The sequence below is a fragment of the Lissotriton vulgaris genome, chromosome 5 (genome assembly GCF_964263255.1).
Source record: "Lissotriton vulgaris chromosome 5, aLisVul1.2, whole genome shotgun sequence".
Lineage (NCBI taxonomy): Eukaryota > Metazoa > Chordata > Amphibia > Caudata > Salamandridae > Lissotriton > Lissotriton vulgaris.
Genome location: NC_141693.1, coordinates 916557082 through 916580522, shown reverse-complemented (window position 1 = coordinate 916580522; position 23441 = coordinate 916557082). Strand labels below are relative to the sequence as shown.

The 23441-nt window shown below is 42.2% G+C and overlaps 1 protein-coding gene across 1 annotated transcript in view; it reads left to right on the top strand.

Annotated features, from left to right (window-relative positions):
- ADGRA1 (adhesion G protein-coupled receptor A1) overlaps positions 1 to 23441 on the top strand; it is a 791567-nt gene that overhangs the window by 271246 nt on the left and 496880 nt on the right. The window contains exon 4 of the mRNA XM_086922531.1: positions 3389 to 3512. Coding sequence (XP_086778657.1) covers positions 3389 to 3512 — 124 coding nt within the window. The remainder of the gene's footprint in view (positions 1 to 3388; positions 3513 to 23441) is intronic.

The window sequence follows — 23441 nt, the reverse complement described above, 5'->3', positions numbered from 1 at the left end:
CCCTACAAAACTAGCACTAAGTGCACATTTAGTGATTGCGAGCGTTCAGCGTGAGCGGCTTCCTGTTCTCTCTATTCATGTTCTGTTTCATTTAACTCTATTTCTAAGTGCCAAATGGAACCTTACATTTATTTTGGATGAAAGGGGGCATTTTTGCCAGGGCCGGACTGGCCATAGCCGGCACCGGGCATTCCCTGGTGGGCCTCAAGGGTAGGGACCAGTTTTGGGCCTCTGGCGGGCCATTTTTGTTATCGGGAGCCGGAAATATCAGCCCCTGTAACAAAATCGGCCGAACCCGGCCCTAGCAAACAGCTCAGTCGCAGCCCCCCTGGCCCCCAGGGGGGCTGGCCGAGCAGTTTGCCAGTGCCAATTTTGGTTCCCAGTCTGCCCTGATTTTTGCTCTAAGAAATGTTTGCTAAATGCGGAGTTGCTCTTGCATAATTCTCTGTAATGTAGCAGAATTCTGAGGTAATTCCATAGCATTGATACTCACAAACATTTCCCAGAGGCCACAAAGAATGCTCTGTGGTGTGACAGAGGGCCACACTGATGCCAGTAGGGTGGTGGTCAGCCGATATGAGGTTTTTAAGAAAGATGTAGAGGAGGCGAAGCATGTACATGTTGTAGCTCAATCTCCCAATACAAACCTAGAAAACCTGCGATCAATCCTGGCTTCCCCACTAAGCCAACACTGAAAGTCCCAGTGATGGAAACTGGAGAGAAAACTAGTACTAAACATTGGGAGAAGACTGACCCATTTGTATAAATCTAAATAATGTCGGTGTTGGGGTTCTGTATATTAAATATTATTTAGTACAAGAATTAATGCTATCTATAGAGATTGAATTCTCACTGTGTTCCCACCAGGTCTTTCCTACCTTTTCTTAACCTTTCACTCCATCAACCAATGATTAAGTGTATAAACCATGGCAGCTGATAGGCCTTTCCGCTGGGTCCACGGCTCTGAAATACGTTAAATCCATCCTTGACTGCACCAGGTAATCTTTAGGAAGCATTTGAAGTGAAGTTTGTAAACAAAGATTCAAGAGCTTCCATGTTAATGTTGGCTTGATTCTTGCAACCACTGCATATGAAGCAACATCCCTGCTTCCGATAAGGGATTGTGTTGTATCCCCCTCCTCCCCAAGAATACACATTTGAGTGACCTTATTTACATCGCATTACCTACCCCATCCTGTTTGAATTTGTAAAATCTTTTTTATTTGTGAAACCAAGTCCCCTGAAGCAGTCACACTGTGACATGTTTGACGCTTTAGCAACACTGACTATTGTCCTTACCATTGCTGTACATAACTCTGTACTTGTCCTTGGAAGTCATCAATTCACCGAAATACCAGGGACGGCAGAAGTGACATTAAGAATCTATTGACCTGACAGTATTGACCCTTAGTCCCACTTAATCCCACTTAATACCTCTCAATAGCCTCTTATTTCCTGCAAAGGTGTTAGTGAGAAGTGAATTGAAACCACAGAAAATGATTCCTTTCCTTTAGCTGCCTTTATGGCCCGGAGCAGTAACAAGGTTAACCAGGACCAAGTCAGGCAGTAGCTGCTACCATTGGCTACTCTTAAGAGGTGTACTGATTTATAACTGTTGGATCTGTTTCACTTCACAGAAAGCCTTTACATCAATCATTACTTTCAATATAGCTTATAGGAACTGTTTTACAGGCAGAAAGTGTAATATTGTGTGCATTAAATCTTTCAGAATGAAAATATCAGGAGTCATGCGTTTGTGAATTTGCAGCATACGTTTTTTTTCTCCCCTTCGTTTTACCGATAAGCAATTACAACCTCTCCTGGGACTATGATACACAGAGATGTATTTGAATTAAGTAGTCAAAAATGTTAGATGACTAATTTTTAAAAATGGTAATGCCCAAAAATGTTTCTGATTTGTTTAACGTTTTATTTCCAACATAGTGTCAGGAGAACAATGCCCAGGCTAGAATTTCAGGAGAAACACAAAGACACAACACAAAGTGGAGAAGTGTGGCTCACTGGTTAGAGGAGGCATACCCTGAAGCTGAGGTCAGACCCGGGACCAGGGTTTGATTCCTGACGCGGCAGGGTCCTGAACCCAATTGTCCATGAACTCGATAATTCTCGCTTCGGTGCCCACTCTAAGCACCAGTTCACACTATGCAGCTCTGGGCAACAAGCTTGCTTAATCTCCACAACGCCCCCACGCGGCGGGATGCCTGGCTTTCACCTTGGGGATGCCCAGCACGGGTGATCTCACAGGGAAAAACCAGGACGGGTTCCCAAGGCAAGCGCTGAGATGCCCAAGGGTAACATCCAGCGCTATATAAGAACACACATACATACATACAAAGAGACCCATCCAGAGAGGGAGTTTTAATTATGTGCTACTTCATGCACTCTTAAATTTATTTGCAAACTCACTGCAAAATATAAAATTGGAATATTAAGAGAATAGGGTTATACTATTTGTGTAGATGATGGATTGTTCTGTCTTTGCACTTTAACTGAGAGGGGGTTGAATGTTCCTGAGCCGATTCAAAAAGACATTTCTCAAGTAATACTACTTGAATTACTATTAAAGGAGTAGTACTTCACATACTCATAGATGCCTTTGTGAATCAACACTGTATATGTAAATACATCTAGACTACAATTGGTGTGTGTAGCATATCTCGCATGGATCTCGTGAACAGGAGGCATCACTCCTGTGCTCTTCCACGTAGATTGGATACCAATGAAATGAACTGCATCACAGCTTTAATGTTTTCTTTTTTTGCTGTGAACTAGAGAAAAAAAAAGAAATGTAAGAAACGTTATTCTGACTGTGCGTCACGACCTCAGCTGGTGTCTGCAGACGCGGACCCTGCCTGCGCACAAGTCTTTTGTTATTAGAATCTTTCATAAGCAGCCTTTGTAACTCTGCCCCCACCCCTTCCCTTCCCTGCCCGCCTCGCGAGATGTCCTCTGATATTCTCTGAAAGATCACAAGCTGAAAGCCAATAATGCTTTGCTTGAGCAAAGGCAGTTTTAGCGATACGACCTACTTTTGTATTTAAAGTCATTTGGCATTTATCATTTTCCACTTCAGGCAGTCACGCACACAGGGTGTTTAAAGTTGATAAAAATTAAAAATTTTGTGTTTTGATATGGTGAAAACGGATAGATTTAAAGATCAGATTAAGTCAATGCAATTAATTCCACTTCTAATCTTCAATTAATGCTCTCCATTTGCAAAGCTTAGTCGGCTTGTGTTTTTGTGTGTTATAAAGCCACGGGAAGCGAAAAGGGCGGAAGTGGAAAGTTTCCTCCAGAGAGTTGGTTGAATTTCTTTTGGCGGTTTAAATGAGACCCTTGATGCAATTAATTATTTTATTTTTTACAGCACAATTCGAATCAGTAGAAAAGGATGGCACATGCTGCTGAACTTCTCATTCCATAGTGCGCTGTGTTTTGCGGTGTTTGCTGGCGGAATCAATCGCATACGGTATCCAATTGTATGTCAAAGTGTAAGTAAATCATCATTGCTTTTGTTTTTATTTCTGGCACCTAAATGCTTGTTTTTTTTGTGAGAACACTGAAGAGGATCAAACAATCACTGATCAAATACTGGCTCTTCACTGTCTTTTTGAATTAGTGCATTTATAAAGTGAGTCAGTGCTTGAAATGGAAAAATAGAAGTCCATGTACTAGGTATCAGAGTACCTGCTTGTTTCTGAGAAGTACCGGTACACTCAAATTAAAAGTATTACATCTCTCTTGAGTAGTGCAGGTACTCTCCCTCTCAAATTAAAAAGTGCCGGTACTCAGTACAGGATAGTACCCGTCCGTTCAAAGCACTGCAATGAGGGAAATTTAAATACAGCCAAATTGCTGTTGAGTTTTTGTGCAGGAATTTAAAGAGGCAAAACATGTATGTGCTGCGAAAAATATGTACTTGCTTTGATTACAGTGTACTATCGACTATTATAAAAACATTGTTCCTGCATTTGAATTTTCAGGCAGCATGCTTTAATGCAGATATTTGGATCTATCTAGATCTGTAGGTCACCCAGACACTCCACTGCAGGATGGTCACTCACTGCCCTCATTAAAAAGCTGGTCAATTTGCTGTTTGCACAGTGAAAGGCAAACTGGTGGCTTCAAACAGCGTTCTCTCTTTTAGTAATGCGCTGCCCCCAGGGCAGGTGTGAGTTTCCAACTGTGCTCAGGGCAGCAACTTGATTGTAGTATGGCACAATGTCCCAGTCTGTGCCTGGCACACACGTTTAAAGGTGTGTCGTGGCAGGAACAGGGACCATACGCACAATATGTAACATGCCCCAAGCACGACGACTTTGTTGTTTATATGGACACAATTACATGACAACAATGATGCACTGAAACTGTTTTACATTGTTACAAACTAATGCACATAAAGGCTCTCTTACTGCAAGTGTCATTAGGCACCCACTGCCTTTGAACATTTAAGAAGATACAATATGTTTTGCCAAGAGCTGGTCTGGGAATTTTTTTTGTGATATGTTTAAGCTAATGCCAAGGCAAACATGCCATATTTAGTGGATGAGATTCTCTCCAGCAAGTATTGAAGCTTAAAGATTTGCATGATGACAAAATATGCAGTAATTTGTAGAAACAATTATTTGTGCTCTTGGGATACCTGTGCCTGTTGCATGAAAGTCAGTGCTTAGCTTGAGCCGTTGCTTTCTGGCACTCAGCACCAGCGCTTAACTGTCAGCACCGGGACTTGTGACAGTCTGCCATAAGTTGGTGCTATCTGGCTAATTCAGAGATGACCACAACAACAGTTCATTAATAATTTAATATACATTAAAAATGACAATTACCTGCCACCCAAGCCATCCTTATAGCTGCGGGGGGCCTGAAACAGTCTGAATTGTCACACCTGTAGGAATGTGATGGTTTGCAGTTGTGTTGTACCTGTTATTGGCAGCATGACAGGGGCAGTGCGTGATGCAATCTGAAGTGTCCTCCTGTGGTAAGTCCTGCCACTTATTTGTTTTGCAAATTAAGCACTGCTTATATATCAAAATGTGTTATTACTCGACCTGCCTCCTTGAATGTCACCTGGAGGCGCTGCAGAGCCTAGAGCAGCCCTAGTTTCAGTGTTCCTTGTGGCTTGGACAGAAACGTGTCAGCATTGCTGCAGGGAAAGGGTCATTGTACATTGTCGGGAGGTTCCAGCGCTGCAGGCTCTGGTGCTGTGCTGCAGGTCTGTCTGACAGGCCAGGTTAATCCTGCATCACATTAACTCGTGTCCACCTGTTCCCTTGTCAGCCTGCATTATAAATAGCTCCTGTGACCCTTGCTTGCAACCCATGGATAGCTCACCAGAATTTGGACCACATAAACCTCTTTCTTCCTCCCATGCGTCGCTCCGCACAGTGATGTTGATCGATCAATAGCCTGTCTGGTGCCTTTTGTTGGACAAACATGAGGAATGGCCAGTCACTACACTGGATTCTGTCTGGCTGTGCAGTGACTATCGATTGCCTTAAATACAACTGTGCTCGTTTTGAATTTAACATGGTTGGCCCTTGTCCTGTTCTCTCCACCGCAGGTTTTAGTCCGCTCTTTTTGTGGCCTGGCAATTGGAATTTGAGAGGTTGCACCTTGCATAGGTGGTTTGCACCAGCCCAAACCACACCAGACGATTTTACAGCACTGTTGCTCTTGTTATATTCTTTTCCGGTTGAGCTGAACTGCTGTTGTTCATGGTGTAATGAGGAATGTGTGAGGGAAGCATGTAATCACATATTTGTGCCTTGGAAAGTGGGGCCGTGCCAGGCCATTGCAAGGAGTGACTGCGTACTTAAGGCTGAGGCTAGCGGTTTAAGACCGCGCATGAACATCTGACGATGTGCCTGTCTATTGGTGGCTGTTACTAGGCGCCTGCAGCGATGTTTGGGTATTTGGCATCATGCCTAGACGTTTGGGGTTTTTTGTGTGACTTTCAGGCTCATCATGGAAATGTTGATCGTCGTCTGGTTAGTTGGTGATGGGACTGTGCATCTTACCCACCTTATGTGCTCATGACAGAGTCCCTGCCTTAATATTTCAACACCCTATTTAATATATGTTTAATTTTGCAACTATTTTCATTCTTTTCTTCATCTTTTACGTATGTTTTATTCTTGGACAATTGTGGGTTGTTGGACCTCAGTAGCAGTATTCCCTTTAATGCTAAAAGGGTCAAGGGTCAAATTAATTTCCTCTCACATCATTAGGTGAGAGGTTAAATGTCACATGATGTCACTCTCACGACCACTGGTATTTTGGTGAACCAACGTTGATGGTCAGATGTAGGTACCATCAAGAATGAAGTCTTACCTGAGCCCCACGGGATACTGCAGAATATTTACTTAGCTTTGCCCAGAAGTGAAAAGGAGCCTGCCCCATCTTCACATGGTCATGGTCCCACATGCCTCGTGAACAGAATGAGGAGGGTATGGCTGAATTTCTTACAACAACCCACTACGTATCAATGACAACAATTCATTTTTCACCGAACATGCCGCATTCAGATTTAAAATCAAATGAGATAGGCGAAGTACATGTGTGCATCCTTGGCAGAATCAATAGGTTTGGCTTTCACATAGTTTCCATACTTCAAATCATTACTAGGTGTCCCTTTCAAGTCAGAAGCAACAGCTTGAAGTCTTTAACCCCTTCGATGCTTGTGACAGAACCATTCCGTCATCAGTCACGGTTGAGCTGTGCTGATGACGGAATGGCTCCGTCACGACCACACCCAGTTATGGAATGTCCAGCACCGGGGGGAAATTGGGGCAGCATGCAAGGTGTTAACTCGGCTGCTGATCTCCAAGACTTTACTACATGCCCTTCTTGAGACAAGCAGCAACTACTTAACATATATCATAAAGCTGCAGTACCTCAAGTGGTCACTAGGTACCCCTCTCGAGTCAGATACAACTGTTTGAAGTCTTCGCCACACTGCACTACTTCAAGTGGTTGCCCCTCTCCAGTTAGATGCAAGTGCTTCATATGACCATCGTAAAGCTGAGGGGTGGTGGCTTTAACATAAACATTTCCATATATACTTTTGTGGCTTGAATGATCTGTGCGTGTTTTTCATCAGATAAATATGCCCTCCATAAAGCTTGTTAAAGATGATGAGTCAACATTGCAACTTTGAATAAATGTCTTAAAAGCTATTGTGCAATTGTGATTACATTATAGTATGCATGCCTATTAGCAGCCACTGGTAAATTCAAGTGCCTTCAGCCTTAGTCCTAGCTGTATTTTCAGCGGCCCTATACTTGTGGGCCTATACTTGCAGTTGCCTATATTAAAGCCCATGCCATAGGATGTGTGCTCTGCTAAGAATAGGCAAATGGCGTGTGCTGTGGTCGGAAGAAGCAAATTGTTGATGTTAGTTGACCAAAGCAATAGAGAAATGTAGTTTATGAAAGGTTCATATACATACATATGTATTTTACTATGGATTTTTCTTGAGACTGGCTAGGCATTCAAAAACCTGCAGTACCTCAAGTTGTTACTAGACATCCCCTTCAAGTAAATCCTCAAAATGCTTTCATAGAGCTGTACTACTGTACGTAGTTACAATGAGCCCCTCTTGAGTTAGACTCAACTGAAGTCCCCACAAACCTACATTACCTCCCATTGTTACTAGATGGCTCTCTCATGTCAGATGGCACAGCCTTAAAATACTTTCATGAAGGTGTGGTATCTCTGATCATTACTAGGTATACCCTTCGATCCAGATACAAGTCCTTAAAATGACCATCATAAAGCTAAGGGGATGTGGCTTGAACATATAAATTTCCATATACTCTTTTGCTATTTTAATGAATTGTGCTTGTTTTCCATCTGATTAATAAATATGCCAATGTCGTTTATGAGAATTAGTTAATATAGCAGAATTCAATACAATTCTTGATTTTTAATAAAGTAAGTGAAGACACCCTACTATAAATAAGGACTAGCAGTCAGTGGGACATACAAGTGCATTAAAATGGTTAATAGTGCGGAACTACTTTTTAGGTATATTTATACATACACAAGAAAAAAGTCACTCAAAGTCAAGGTATCAAATTTGTTGAAGTGAGCAGACGCAGTGTTCTATACTGTGTGTTGGGTTAGGAGAGAGCATACTTTGAGTGATGTGTGCTGCTCAATGGATAAAAAGGGCTTACTCCTATATGCATGTATTTTTCTGTGACTCTTTTGAAAAACCTGTGGCTGGCATGACATCTAAAGAGCCCTGTAAGCCATTCGTAGAATCTAGTGGAGAGTTTGAATTGTTTTGAGTAACATCATGTATTTTGTTTAAGGGTGAATCTCATCATTATTATTCAAGGTAAGAGGCTTTTCAGAAAAAGGAGCTAATGTTCACACTGTTCATATCCTATGACTATTTTGATAATAATGGTGCAGTTTTTCAATAGGTTTGCTGTTAGACATTCCAATAGTTTTATACATTACAAAAAGTATAGTAACCTTAATGTCATATTGTGTGGTTCACTAAAAGATTTAGCAACGCTGTACAGATGATCAGGAAGCCTTTCAACAGCTATTAGATTTCATTGGGAACATAGTTAATTATGTCTTACAGAGTGTACTGCAGAAATCAGATACAGCACCTTCTGCAATGGCACAGTAATTGCTTTGAGAGATTGTATGACGTCAGTACTCTAGCAAGCGAAGCTCGAGAGGTCTAATCAATGTCACCTAAACCATGATGCGCAATTAGGAATTCTCTCTGCTTTCTCATTGGATAGATGAAATTGGCTAGATAAACAAGAAGGCTGATAAAAAGCGCTTGTGGAATAATCTTTTTTACTTAGTAAACTGTTCTTTAAAACAAAATCACAATCCATAATAGTTGGACCTGGCCCTTTTTGCAGGGGTATCCCCAAATATTTTGCCTTCCTCCTGTATTGTTCTGACTTAAATGTTTCCTGTTTTAGGACTCTGGGCACTTTACCACTGCTGACCAGTGCTAACATGCAAGAGCTCGAATTGTATTGGTGATTGGTTTATCTATTATTGCCATATGTGATTAACTAATACGTTCCTAATAAAGTGCAACTATGTGATTCCAAGGACTGTAAATCAAATGATACTAGTAGGCCTGCGGCACTGGGTGTGCCACCCACATGAGTAGCCCTGTACACATGTCTCAGACCTGCCACTGCAGTTTCTGTGTGTACAGTTGTACATTGCCATTATGACCTGGCAAGTGCACCTACTTGCCAGGCCCAAACCTTCCCTAGGACATGTAAAGGTGTATTTTATATGTCCTAATAGTGAACTCCAACACATTTTTTTTCACTATTGCAAGGACCATCTGTCCCAGAGTGTAACATTGGGATAGCCTTGAAATATCTTTGAAGTATCATTTCCCATTGGGAGCAGCTAGAGATTTGGAGTTTGGGGTATCTGAGCTCGCAATTTAAAAATACATATTTTGGGGATGTTGGTTTTTAAATTGCTTGTTTGAAAATGCCACTTTCAGAAAGTGAGCATTTTCTTGCTTAACCATTCTGTGCCTCTGCCTGTCTGTAGATAGCACGTCTTGTCTGGCTCACAGTTGAGCTCTTGTGCATCAACTCTAGACAGTCACACAAAGGGAGCTGAGGTGTGCCTTGCATACCCTGATGGCCATCACCAGACTGATGGGCCTTCATGAACTAGAGTGCTGGGAAGAGTTGAAACTGACACCTGAATAGGGCTCCCTGTCCTCAAATAAAGCTATCTCCAACCCCCTGTAGTGTATCTGGAGCCAGGTCACTACAAAGACTTTCCTTTGAAGTTTGCCTACTTCAAAGGCAGAATGGGGTATAAGTATTGGACCTCTGACACTCCAAAATCAGAACAGTTTTGGACTAAGGATATTCTGCCAGGAAGAAGAGCTGGGTGCTGCAGAAGGGACTGCCATCCTAAATGTTGCTTTGTTGCGCTAGCCTGCTATTTGCTGCTCCTGTCATGTTAGTGAAAGGACTGCCTGCATATAAGTCTCTATTTATGTAAACTGTTGTCTTGCACTTTGTATTAATATAATTGTTGGGGCAGACCAGTCCACATAGATGTGTTTTTGAGTGTCTTTTTTTTGTTTCTTTTCTGTTTATGTTCCAATTTTACATTCAATGCTTTTTGGAGTTTTGAAACTTATATGCATGCAAGTGTGGTACACTAACGGGAAGATATCTCTATATATAAATAAGAAGTAGAGTAAAATCTCCAATAAGTGTTGACATTGAGAGATAAGGAACCATTTCGTAGCCTCCTTAAAATAGCAGATGCATCTATGGTGGGAGGGGTCCCCCAGTTATATTTTCTATTTTGAATGGTCCCGCCGCTCATCACCCCAACAGGATCTCTCACCTTTTTTTATACATATGAAAAAATCAATGCAACACCTGCTTTGCAGCTGAAAAATAATCACAGCCTGAGCACTGTGTCAACGGCGTCAGTGGCACCCACTCTGACTCTGACCCAGCCCCTGCTTCACAGTTGAAGATTAGACGCATTGCCTCAGTGCGGCTGTGAAACTGATGCAGCACCTGCATCGCCACCATTGCATTGATGCAGTGCATCTGGATTTTAGACGCATCGTCCCTGGACGCCGTCTCTTCATCGATGTTGCCCAGCAGTATGGAACCAAAGCCGCGTGACTGGAGATCAGCGCATCACCTCCCATGACAGTAAGGAACCAACACATCACCTCCCCTGCATAGCAGTAAGGAACTGTGGCATCACCTCCCCTGGGAGTAAGAAACAATTGTATCGCATTGCTTTTCCGGCGCCTCACCTCCCCTGCACCTCTTTCGTCTTTGAATTTTGACACATCCAAGGTAATTTGTACTAAAAGAAATGCATCCATAAAGTTCTACGGGCTGAACTTATTTGACTTTTGAAAAGTGATATCTTGGCTTCTGTATGTTGTATTTTTTGTCATTTTGGTCTTGTTTTATTCAGACACATATTGGCTATTCTTCTAAACTGTGGACTAATTTTGTAGTTTTTTTACCATGTCACTGTGTGAAACTGTATACATGCATTACACATTGCCTCTGAGATAAACCTGACTGTTCATGCAAAGCTACCAGGAGGGTGAGCAGGGGCTATCTTAGCTGTGTGACTCTCCTGACTAGAGTGAGGATCCCTATGTGGACAGGGTGCAGACCACTGCCGACTAGAGACCCCATTTCTAACAGTAATTTATGTGATGAACCCTATTTCGATTGGGTGCAGTTGACAAAGTGTCATCCGGCATTGACCCCAATGACGTGGCTATTGAGGTAGTCTTTGTGGATTTGCACCTATTTCTATTGTCATTGTCTGCCCCCATATTTATAGGAGTATTTAGAGATGAAATGTATTTGTGTTTATAGTGCTAATCACACATTGTGCTTGTTCTAGACTCATATCGAATTTTAATGAGACTTTGGAACACCATAGGCACAGTAACAGTGGAATTCGTTTTCTGGCAGCTGCAAGATTAGGCCATACTACCCAAATAATTCATTTACAGAAACAGACAGTCTTTTATATTTAACACTAATTCTGTATAGAAACAAACCTCATACAGTTCCAGGGTATGCTCATTTTTTAGGACCAAAAAGAACTAAGAGATGGTAGAAAAGATTTCAGGCCCCTGGATTGTTTAGATGAAGACATGATTGCTCCTAAATGCATCCTATAAATCTTCTAGAAAATTAAATGAAGTTGAGATTAACACAATGGTTTAAAAAATATCTCAACATGGCCAAAATACATAGTTTGGGGCCTACACTTTTCTCTTTTCCACAGAACCTTCTCTTCCAGGGGTACCTTTCATTTGGTGCAACTTTGGATTTGTATGATTTAGTTTTCCGTTTTTTGCAATATATGTCTTGTGATGACTCATTTGTTGGTGCTCTTGTTGTTTGATTCTGGTGTCACGTCCAGTCGTGGCCCATACAAGTAAGAGCGGTGGGGCAATTTGGCCAGGTGGGGGGAGATTTCAACAGACTATGACGAGGAAAAATTAAATAAATAATTAATTTTTCCTTGTCGTCCTCTGTCGAAATCCCCTGCACCTGGCCCCACCGCTCTTACCTGCACTGGCCGTGGCTGTTCACATCACCTATTTTGTTGCTTCTTATTCTTTGCATTTGTCATTTGTGTGCAATTTTCAGCTCCAGTGAGTGACCTGTGTATGGTGTGTGACTTTCTTAGAAGCAGCATGGTGTTACTCTGAGCACCCTTGTTTTGTAGTTACCCTAACTAGGGTTTCTTGTTTTTTGTTTATGGATGAGGCTTCTTTGAGTCTGACTTGCACTTTTGCAGGTGTGCAGGTGAAACAGCATTTCACTGATAGTGACCGTCCTTCTCTACCTTATCATAGCGATTTTGGAGCTTCTATTGTACTTTTTGGGTGCCTCTCCATGGATACACTTATATCCCCTGATAGTAAATTCATAATGTGTATTATTACAAGAATGTGGCTTAATATCTTGCATGCAGACATAGGCATTACTATGCCTACATTTCAAACGAGTTTTGTGATTTCAAACCTATTATGTTTCACAAACCTGGTGGGCATACAAAAGGTGTATATTGCAAATGAGAGTCCCTCTGTGTGCTTTTAGTTCTGGGGTTAGTGAAGACCTATTCATTTAATTACAATTATATGTATAATGTACTTACTTAAAGGGCCTTTCAATTACCTCTGTTCATCTATTGATCTGTTGTTGTTTTATTAACACTTTGCTTCCACCCACTACATCATATAGCCTGAGGCAATGGGATAACCAAATTAAGCTACTGGTTAACTTCATTTTGAGTGACTGTGGCACGTACTCAAACAAGGTACTTCACTTCAGCGCCATTGTTCTAGTTTTTATAGCATAATTACTTTAGTGTTGTTTTTGTGTGTATTGCCTAATGTGATAGGACACTTTTGATGTGAGCACAGGGCACAATCCAGCTTTGTTAATTTCTTTCTCTTGCCAATGCTGTTGTAAATTTCTTTTAGAGTGGCATTTGTTTTCTGGCTACTGCTGTCCAACATCATACCAGATTGTGTCCATTTGAAACTCTTTTGGATTAAGCTATCCTCCTTTTTCTGTGCACACAATGAAGTGTAATTCTATCTATTACAATATAATAAAGAAACCGAAAGCTTCAATATTATAGAATGTGAATTGATAATCCAAAGACCAGGCAGGACACAAGGGAATGATGGATGGGCATGGACCAAAATGCTGGGCAGTAAAATCCAGACTCCTCTGTCACACGCACGCACTCGGAGTCAGTGACTGAAGATAGCGCACTGGTATGTTAGACTCCTGATTAAGTCTATGCTCACTTTATTCAGAACCGTTACAAAAAGAGAATAGATTCTTTCAGCCTCATCCTTTGAGAAAGATGAGATTACCCAGCCTATGGAATGTCACTCATAGCATCTGGTTCACAGCACTTCTCACAACATCCCTCTTACTGAGTGCAATGAGAGTACACCGCAATGTGATGTGAGGCAGTGGGTGGCACGTATCGGTGTGTGGTGCTGATGGAGTTTCCCGACACGTTGCATGGATGAGGAACATTCAGGAGTGTCAAGGAGCATATGTCCCATGGTTGCATGGGATTATGACAGTGAGTGCCAGGATCCCTCCATTGCTCACTGTCTCATGGTGAAAGTGGAGCTGCAGCAGCATAATAGCAGCAAACACCATGGCATTTTGACCCCACCTCAGTATCATCAGGGCAGTACGGGGAGGCCATTGCAGCTGCATTCATCTTGAATGCAGACTATACATTTTGTCGTAGTTGAAGGAAGCATGAAAGCTCAACAAAGCTATCTGCACTTGCATGGCTTAGTTGGTAAGTGAACCTTGTTGCTCTCCTAACCACTGTTATCAAAAAGACTGCCAGTACCGGTGTTTCCATTTTGGGATCCTTTTCATTGGACATGAGATTAATAAACTATTAAGATTACAAAAATGAAGAACCCATATCCCGGCTGTGCCACAGTGTAAAAGTGCTGCTTCCTGCCAAAGTAGCGGCTAAATGAATGAGTAAAGTCTCCTGGAGAATCAAGACTTCAAGAGCTTCACTTCAAAGCATGCCTTCCAAGCCCCTAAGGAGTTAGAAGACAATTAAAGTAGCACCGTCTGTCAGTAAAGCACACAGCATAGGGCTGCTACAGACAGGAGATGGCCCCAGGTGGTGTGCAAATATTGAAGAATTAATTATGAAAGGTTGAAAGAAGGTTCTCTGTGCTTAGCAGGTGAGGCAATCCCGACTAATCTATTGGCAGGCCTGCAGAGGCTCTGGAGATAAAGGCACTAGATAAACATATCAAGTTTGCTTTGTCCCTTCCTCATAGAATTGCGATGTTGAAAGGGGCAGCGGTCAGGGAAATAGGAGATTCAGACTCTAAGTTCTAAGATTTAAACATGCAGAATATATTAACTCTCTTGCTAGTTTTAGTGTTATACTAATGTTACAAACACTCAAAGAGGTGACAAGCAGTCGCTTAGAAAGAAGCGGGGGAACCAGGAGATCTTCTGGGGGCCGTAGCTTATAAGTCCCTTTAGACTTTTTGGGGGACGTTAGATATAAAGATTCTGTGTGAACCTCACAACATGAGGTATCTGCTGGGGTGTCTACTGAGTTAATTTTGGCAGTAGACATTTCAGCATAGATAAGCAATTTGAAACGTGCACACTGTTTGGAACTGTAAAGCAGCAAAATCAGATAAAAGATGGAGAAGTGCCTACAATGGTGAAGGAAATACTGATGGAGAAGATTAGGCAACACCAGATCTGTGAAGATGGACGACAAGACATCACAGATCTTGAGCAAAGTGGAAATGGAGCAGCAAGTTTCAACTGTGAAAATAAACTCTCAAAGACTTCTGAGCTGGTGGATCACTATGGAAGACACATTATGTGACTTCGAAATAAACTGGAAGGAGCTTGTAAATCATTCCAGATGATCAAACTTGAGGCTGATGGAGATCCTTGAGCATAAGGAAGATGCATCTGGGATAATGTCTTATGTGGAGGCTCCTATTCAAAGCTATGTCCTCCTAGATTTTTTGGAAGATTTAACAATTATGTGGGCAAATATAGTGCCCTCTCGCATTTCACCTAATGCAATGTATCCTCAAACAATGTTAGTCAATTTTGCTGGCTTAAGGATTATGGAAATGTTACTGTATGAAGCCTTATGTGAGAAGGCCTTTGACGTTCATAATGAATTTTCGTTTAGGAACTTCTGCGATGTTGTGTTAATGTTATGTAATGAGGATTTGCAAAGTATGCCTATCACCCAAGGGGTATCCAGGAGCTGCCTCCTATATATAAATATTGATTCAGCTCGTAGGCAAAGAGACTTTAAAATGCTGTTAACATCCCTTCGTTCAGTAGGAGCTCAGGCTCCTATTGTCCAGGCCACAGAGCTGAAAGTTCGGTAGAAGGGCCAATTTAATTTGCTTGGGTCTATGGAAGAAGTACAATTGTTTTTGAATTAATTACAGCAGTTCTCAATGGCTTGAAGAAGAATGATGCTGGGCGGTGGGAGTTTGGTAACTAAGGAGTCATGGAATAGGAAAGCCATGCCACTGCAACAGAGTGCTAGTTTGTTGGTTCACTCGGAGGTTATAGAGCATGGGTCTCCAAACCGGTCCTGGAGGTCCGGATCCATGCCAGATTTTTAAAATTACTACATGTATCTCAATGGGGATATCCCAAAAATCTGACATGGATCCGGCCCTCCAGGACCGGTTTGGAGACCCCTGTTTTAGAGGATGAATTACCGATAAGCAGGAAAGCTGGGGAGGGAGCGGTGAGTGGTACAGGAATGAGCAGATTACAATATGGGAGCACTCACAGTTTTATTAGTAGGCAGTCAACTGATCAATTTATCAGAATATGTTCATTCCTTCCATTACTCAATGATGTATGCATTTTATAAACTTTTTGCACAATGTTTACAAGCAGTTAGTTTAGGTAGGGCAGGCCATGTAGCAAAATTATCCCTATATGAATGGAGTGAAAAGGTATGGATTCCATATTAGGTATAAGGTTGGAATGTAAAATAGGCCGGTGTTGCAGTGCAATACAATATGTATAAATTGTACATATTTGCAGTTTTCATATTGTTTTTTTTTCCAATATTTTTATTTGGTTTTCGTATATCCTCACATTGAGTAAATCGACAAAGGAAAACATTGCATCTCGCAAGTACATTGATTTTTGACAAGTAATCGGCAAGAATTCACAACCAAATGAGAAGGAAAAGCTATTGTTCATGTGTTCACAGTTTGGATGCAGCATAACAACTGCCTTGAGGTTAATTTATGATCGACCCAGGTAAGGTGAAAGGGCATGCATGAGTATATGAGTGGATACAACAGTGTCTGGGTTAGAGGCCTGCCTATGTCCTCACTATGTTCCCTTATGGTGTGTTCTCGCTGGGTGTTGAGTATTCATGTTTCCAACTAGATGTCGTCAGATTATGGATCTTCAGTGTGGGTAAGAAACCATGAACCGTGGGGCGAACTGGGGGTGAACTGGGGGTATCTTGTGCAGAGCTACTGGTGGAAGACAATTGGCTGAGATTATTGCCTGTGGTACTATATCGCCCCCCCTGGGTGGGGACTGTGGACATCGCGCTGTATGTTATCTATTGGGATCCATGCCTATTTGCCATATTTTTCATCTTATGTGTCCCTGTCTGGGCCTGCGTTCTCGTCTGCCCGCCTCTGAGGGGATACCTGTGTGGATTGTGAGGGGGAAGGTGTCATTGAGGGTGGTTGTGCTGTTTTGTGAGTAAGTTGGTGCATCAGTTGTGCCCGCTCTAGGGGAATGGGGTGTTTTCGTGTTCCTCGCACTTCTTCCTCCCGTAGCGACTCTTCCGCCACACCCCATTTCTTCATTGCCCCTATCCAAGCTGCCTCTGGGGGCCCTGCTGGGGCCCACCAGTGCATGGCTATTCCTCTTTTTGCTAAGAGAATAGCTAAGGAAACAAAGCGACATTGCACCTTCTCGGGTTTCCGCCTGCGGAACATACAGAGAGCGCTAGCTTCCCATGAGGAGAGGGTTAAATTGTTTGTTGTCTACCGGAGGATATGGTGTACCTGGTCCCAGTAATGGTTCAGAATTGGGCAATCCCAGAACATGTGTTTAAAATCTGCTTCGGGGTGCTGGCATCGTGGGAAGGCGAAGTGGTGTCCAGGTAGAAGCGTTTAAGGCGCTTTGGGGTGAGGTATGCTCTATTTAGAATGTTGAATTGGATGTTCCTAAAGCGCGCATTTCTGGAGACTTTCTTGGGATACTCTAGGGCTTTTTCCTATTCTTTATCATTGAATACACGACCTACTTTGTCCTCCCTGCAGTTTTAATATTGTTAATGGACACATTCCGTATTTGTACATTTTTTTAAGTCATATATTTCAAATTGGCTCTCCTGTTGTGAGATAGGTATGCACTTCATATCAATGCTGTTTTTATATTTATTGATTATGGTAAACTGTATAATGCTTGGATGTATATTTTTGAGGAATGTGATGCTCTAAAACAAAGATGGTTAGAAACAACTCGGAGATTATATTAGTTATGTAAACAGTTTGAATAACAAGCACAATATGAAAGCCATCAGAAAATGGGTTATAGGCCACTCTCCAGATATAATCCTTATGCAAGAGACTCATGTAAAGCACTCTAAAATTGGAGATTGGTTAATGTTTCACAAATGGGCAGGTTTCAAATGCCTTTCATTATCAGGAACAGCCCATACTGCGGTTGCTATATACATCAATAATCAACTACTGATTAATATTATTGCGTCCCATGTAGATAAAGAGGATAGGTGGACATAGATTAATAGTTTGGTTGATGGCTTATGATTTGTGTTTGCTACAACAAATGCCTCAGTTGAATATCATCCAGCACCACTTTTTGATTGGTTTCAGGTACGGCAATTTTAGGAAGTGACTTTGATTTTCTCCAGCATCCAAGCCTACATTCATCAGTTATTTATCACTGATAGAATACAAGTGAACAACTAATGCACTATTGAACTACCAAAAGAGCCTACATTTGGTGGTTCCCTGTAGAGATAAATTCCAAAATTGGCGGGAGTACACTTATGTATTTATCCGCAGCATATAAGTAAGAAGCAAGGCTGAATTTGTTTTTATACCTTCAGATCACATATTTAAGCGTCAGAAGAACAAACCAAATGTTTTTTTGGACCATTCAATGGTAGAAATGCATATTGTGGGTATTCAGAAGCCCCAGTCCAGTTATAGATGGTTGTGTAATAAGCTGCATTTGGAAGAGGAACTTTGGCTTTCAGAAATGTACATAGAAATAACTCGTTTTTTTTGCTGAATAAGAATTTGGCAAGTATTCAGATAGTATGGGATGCATTTAAGGCCACCATTAAAAACACTATAATAACTAAAGATACGGCAGAAATAGGTAAATCTTGACAGATAAAGAACAATTTGGAATATTAGCTAAAACTCGCCCATGATTGCAATTTGCGTCATAAGAATAGCAGCAATCGTCAAGGTCTCGAGTGAGCGAAACAGGAGATGAGGTCACTATCATAAGGATATCTATGTGACTAGTAAACTTTATATGGAGAGAGTATGTGAGGAGAATGAATGTTCATGTCAGTTTCACGACTAGCAAACACAGGAAACATCAGCTAAAAACATAATTTGTTCACTTTTTGATGCTTACATGAATACTCAAAAAATCATTAAGGATATGGTTTTTCAGCAATCTAAAAATGACTATGGCTACTGACACAAATCACAAATTAGATACGCCTAAGCTGCAATCTTTTTTTTTTAGTCTGCTAGTCCAGACATTGACTCAGAGTTCTGGGCAAGGTTTGGTTAAATCATTCAATCTGTAAAAAGATGATTCTGTGGCTAAATCTCTAGAAAATGGGAATTCGAGTAGTGAAAATGGGTTTCCAGCTGAGTTTTTTTAAAAGATCTAAAAAAGTCCTAAATCAACATATTTTGAAACCAGCAAATTGCATACTGAGGGAATAGAGAATTCCACCCTCGTTTGATGTGCCATACGGGTGAGCTTCCTTAAGAAAGATAAAAATATTGAAAAATCTAAACTCCTATATACTGATTAGTCTTTTGAATGCAGTTTACAAAATAATACAAAAACCGTTGGCCAGTAGAGTGACTCAAGTTGCGGGTCAATTAATAAATAAAGATCAGAATGGTTTTATAGCTGGAAGGCATTTATCTAATAACACCAAATATTTAATCGAAGCATTAGATTTGTTTAATAGTAAACAGATCCCATCTCAGATATTTTTATTATTGCTAAAAAGGCTTCTGATCTGGCGAATTGGGAAAGCCTTTTCTTCAATACTTTCTTTAAAAAAGCATATGGGTTTCCTTACCAGTTTATTGGGGGATTATCCAATCTCCAAGGCTTGATTGACTGGGGACTCTATTGATATCAGCTGCTGCAAAGATAAATGGAGAACTAGACAGGGATGTCCATTATACTTTATTTTATTTGCTTTCTTTAATTGAGCCTCTTGCTAGTGCCATAAGAAGCGACATGTCAATTAAAGTACCAATGAACAAAATGTCCAAAATCAAATTGTATGCTGATAATATCATGCTTTTTTAAAGAACTGCAAACAAAACAGGTGATGGACCGAATGTGGATCAATGTCACACATTCATCCCAGTCAAAAGATTTGGGCCCAAATCCATAGTTTTTTTGCACTCAACACCACCCTGGGTTATACAATGGCGATATGCAAATCAGCTCTGACCCTGTGCCCCATGGGAACAGTCCAGTCCGAACTACAAAAGCCATGTCCTTCCCAGAACGGAATCAAGCATCCGAGTACCGGACCGGTTTGGAGGTAACACCTCTCATCAGCCCGGCTAGCTTGACTCCAGTGGTGTGGAGTGCCTGGGACCCACGTCTGAGCATCCCCAGCGCACTTATGGCGGTATTGGAAACAAAACAGGTGATGGACCGAATGTGGATCAATGTCACACATTCATCCCAGTCAAAAGATCTGGGCCCAAATCCATCGTTTTTTTGCACTCCACACCACCCTGGGTTAGACAATGGCGATATGCAAATCAGCTCTGACCCTGTGCCCCATGGGAACAGTCCAGTCCGAACTACAAAAGCCATGTCCTTCCCAGAACGGAATCAAGCATCCGAGGACCGGACCGGTTTCGAGGTAACACCTCTCATCAGCCCGGCTAGCTTGACTCCAGTGGTGTGGAGTGCCTGGGACCCACGTCTGAGCATCCCCAGCGCACTTATGGCGGTATTGCAAACAAAACAGGTGATGGACCGAATGTGGATCAAGGTCACACATTCATCCCATTCAAAAGATCTGGGCCCAAATCCATCGTTTTTTTGCACTCCACACCACCCTGGGTTAGACAATGGCGATATGCAAATCAGCTCTGACCCTGTGCCCCATGGGAACAGTCCAGTCCGAACTACAAAAGCCATGTCCTTCCCAGAACGGAATCAAGCATCCGAGGACCGGACCGGTTTCGAGCTAACACCTCTCATCAGCCCGGCTAGCTTGACTCCAGTGGTGTGGAGTGCCTGGGACCCACGTCTGAGCATCCCCAGCGCACTTATGGCGGTATTGCAAACAAAACAGGTGATGGACCGAATGTGCATCAATGTCACACATTCATCCCAGTCAAAAGATCTGGGCCCAAATCCATTGTTTTTTTGCACTCCACACCACCCTGGGTTAGACAATGGCGATATGCAAATCAGCTCTGACCCTGTGCCCCATGGGAACAATCCAGTCCGAACTACAAAAGCCATGTCCTTCCCAGAACGGAATCAAGCATCCGAGGACCGGACCGGTTTCGAGGTAACACCTCTCATCAGCCCGGCTAGCTTGACTCCAGTGGTGTGGAGTGCCTGGGACCCACGTCTGAGCATCCCCAGCGCACTTATGGCGGTATTGCAAACAAAACAGGTGATGGACCGAATGTGGATCAATGTCACACATTCATCCTAGTCAAAAGATCTGGGCCCAAATCCATCGTTTTTTTGCACTCCACACCACCCTGGGTTAGACAATGGCGATATGCAAATCAGCTCTGACCCTGTGCCCCATGGGAACAGTCCAGTCCGAACTACAAAAGCCATGTCCTTCCCATAACGGAATCAAGCATCCGAGGACCGGACCGGTTTCGAGGTAACACCTCTCATCAGCCCGGCTAGCTTGACTCCAGTGGTGTGGAGTGCCTGGGACCCACGTCTGAGCATCCCCAGCGCACTTATGGCGGTATTGCAAACAAAACAGGTGATGGACCGAATGTGGATCAATGTCACACATTCATCCCAGTCAAAAGATCTGGGCCCAAATCCATCGTTTTTTTGCACTCCACACCACCCTGGGTTAGACAATGGCGATATGCAAATCAGCTCTGACCCTGTGCCCCATGGGATCAGTCCAGTCCGAACTACAAAAGCCATGTCCTTCCCAGAACGGAATCAAGCATCCGAGGACCGGACCGGTTTCGAGGTAACACCTCTCATCACCCCGGCTAGCTTGACTCCAGTGGTGTGGAGTGCCTGGGACCCACGTCTGAGCATCCCCAGCGCACTTATGGCGGTATTGCAAACAAAACAGGTGATGGACCGAATGTGGATCAATGTCACACATTCATCCCAGTCAAAAGATCTGGGCCCAAGTCCATCGCTTTTTTGCACTCCACACCACCCTGGGTTAGACAATGGCGATATGCAAATCAGCTCTGACCCTGTGCCCCATGGGAACAGTCCAGTCCGAACTACAAAAGCCATGTCCTTCCCAGAACGGAATCAAGCATCCGAGGACCGGACCGGTTTCGAGGTAACACCTCTCATCAGCCCGGCTAGCTTGACTCCAGTGGTGTGGAGTGCCTGGGACCCACGTCTGAGCATCCCCAGCGCACTTATGGCGGTATTGCAAATAAAACAGGTGATGGACCGAATGTGGATCAATGTCTCACATTCATCCCAGTCAAAAGATCTGGGCCCAAATCCATCGTTTTTTTGCACTGCACACCACCCTGGGTTAGACAATGGCGATATGCAAATCAGCTCTGACCCTGTGCCCCATGGGAACAGTCCAGTCCGAACTACAAAAGCCATGTCCTTCCCAGAACGGAATCAAGCATCCGAGGACTGGACCGATTTCGAGGTAACACCTCTCATCAGCCCGGCTAGCGTGACTCCAGTGGTGTGGAGTGCCTGGGACCCACGTCTGAGCATCCCCAGCGCACTTATGGCGGTATTGCAAACAAAACAGGTGATGGACCGAATGTGGATCAATGTCACACATTCATCCCAGTCAAAAGATCTGGGCCCAAATCCATCGTTTTTTTGCACTCCAACCACAATTTTAAAGAACTGGGCATAGGACAGAGCATAGCATCGAATTTTTTGTATCTTTTTCCAATTTCAGGACATAGGAGGCTATATAATAATTAAGCTGAAGACAGAGATTTAGATAAGCATCTACACCATAGACAATTTAGTTTCGGAGCTACAGCCATTCATTAGCTTGAGGCCAAGGAAGTATTAGGGAATATGCACAAACATGGCTGTAGATTATTTATTTGAGTTAAAGTGTATACCACCTATAGATAAAACAAATCTCTATTTATAAAATGGAATTCCTTTCCTCACTCTGTTAGAGCTAGAATTGCACTTATTAGACTGCTGGGTAAACCCCTGCTTAACTTTTCATATGCTGCACTTGTTGTTTTACCCACTAAATGTTTTAGAATATTTTTCTGTATTTATTTGGTTCAATACAACTTATGGGCTGGCACTGAATATGGTATAAATGAACAGTTGGTGATAAATGTGAAACAAAATAATTTTGATTTGTCACATTTTTTCTCCAGTTTTTATAACATACATTCAATACACAATATATTAGATAATGATGTTATGTGTCAGAAGCTCACGGAATACAAAGTTGTGGACTTTGAGCGTTTGACTAAATTACCCAAAAAGTTTGATGTAAAACAATTATATGGGTTTAAAAAAAGAAAATGTTTAGGTATTACTCTAATACATGTTTCAAGGTCTTCACTCGGCTAGACGAGATTACACTAGAGCAACAACCACTCTTAGAAAGGAATAAATGGTAAAGAGTTAGAATTAATAGATCCTTTCACTCTGTGGACTTTTAATTCAGGACAGCTGGAAAACATGGACCAGTATTTGCCCACATATTAGAATTTTTTAAAGGTTCTATGTTATATTTTATAATCGGATTTCATACTTTTTAAAGAACATTGACCAGATCGTAAGGATGAGAACGGCTGAAGACCTTATAAAAACAACCACAAACAGGTCATTAAGATTCTTGAAAATTAAGATCAATGACATAAGAGAATCATGCATTGC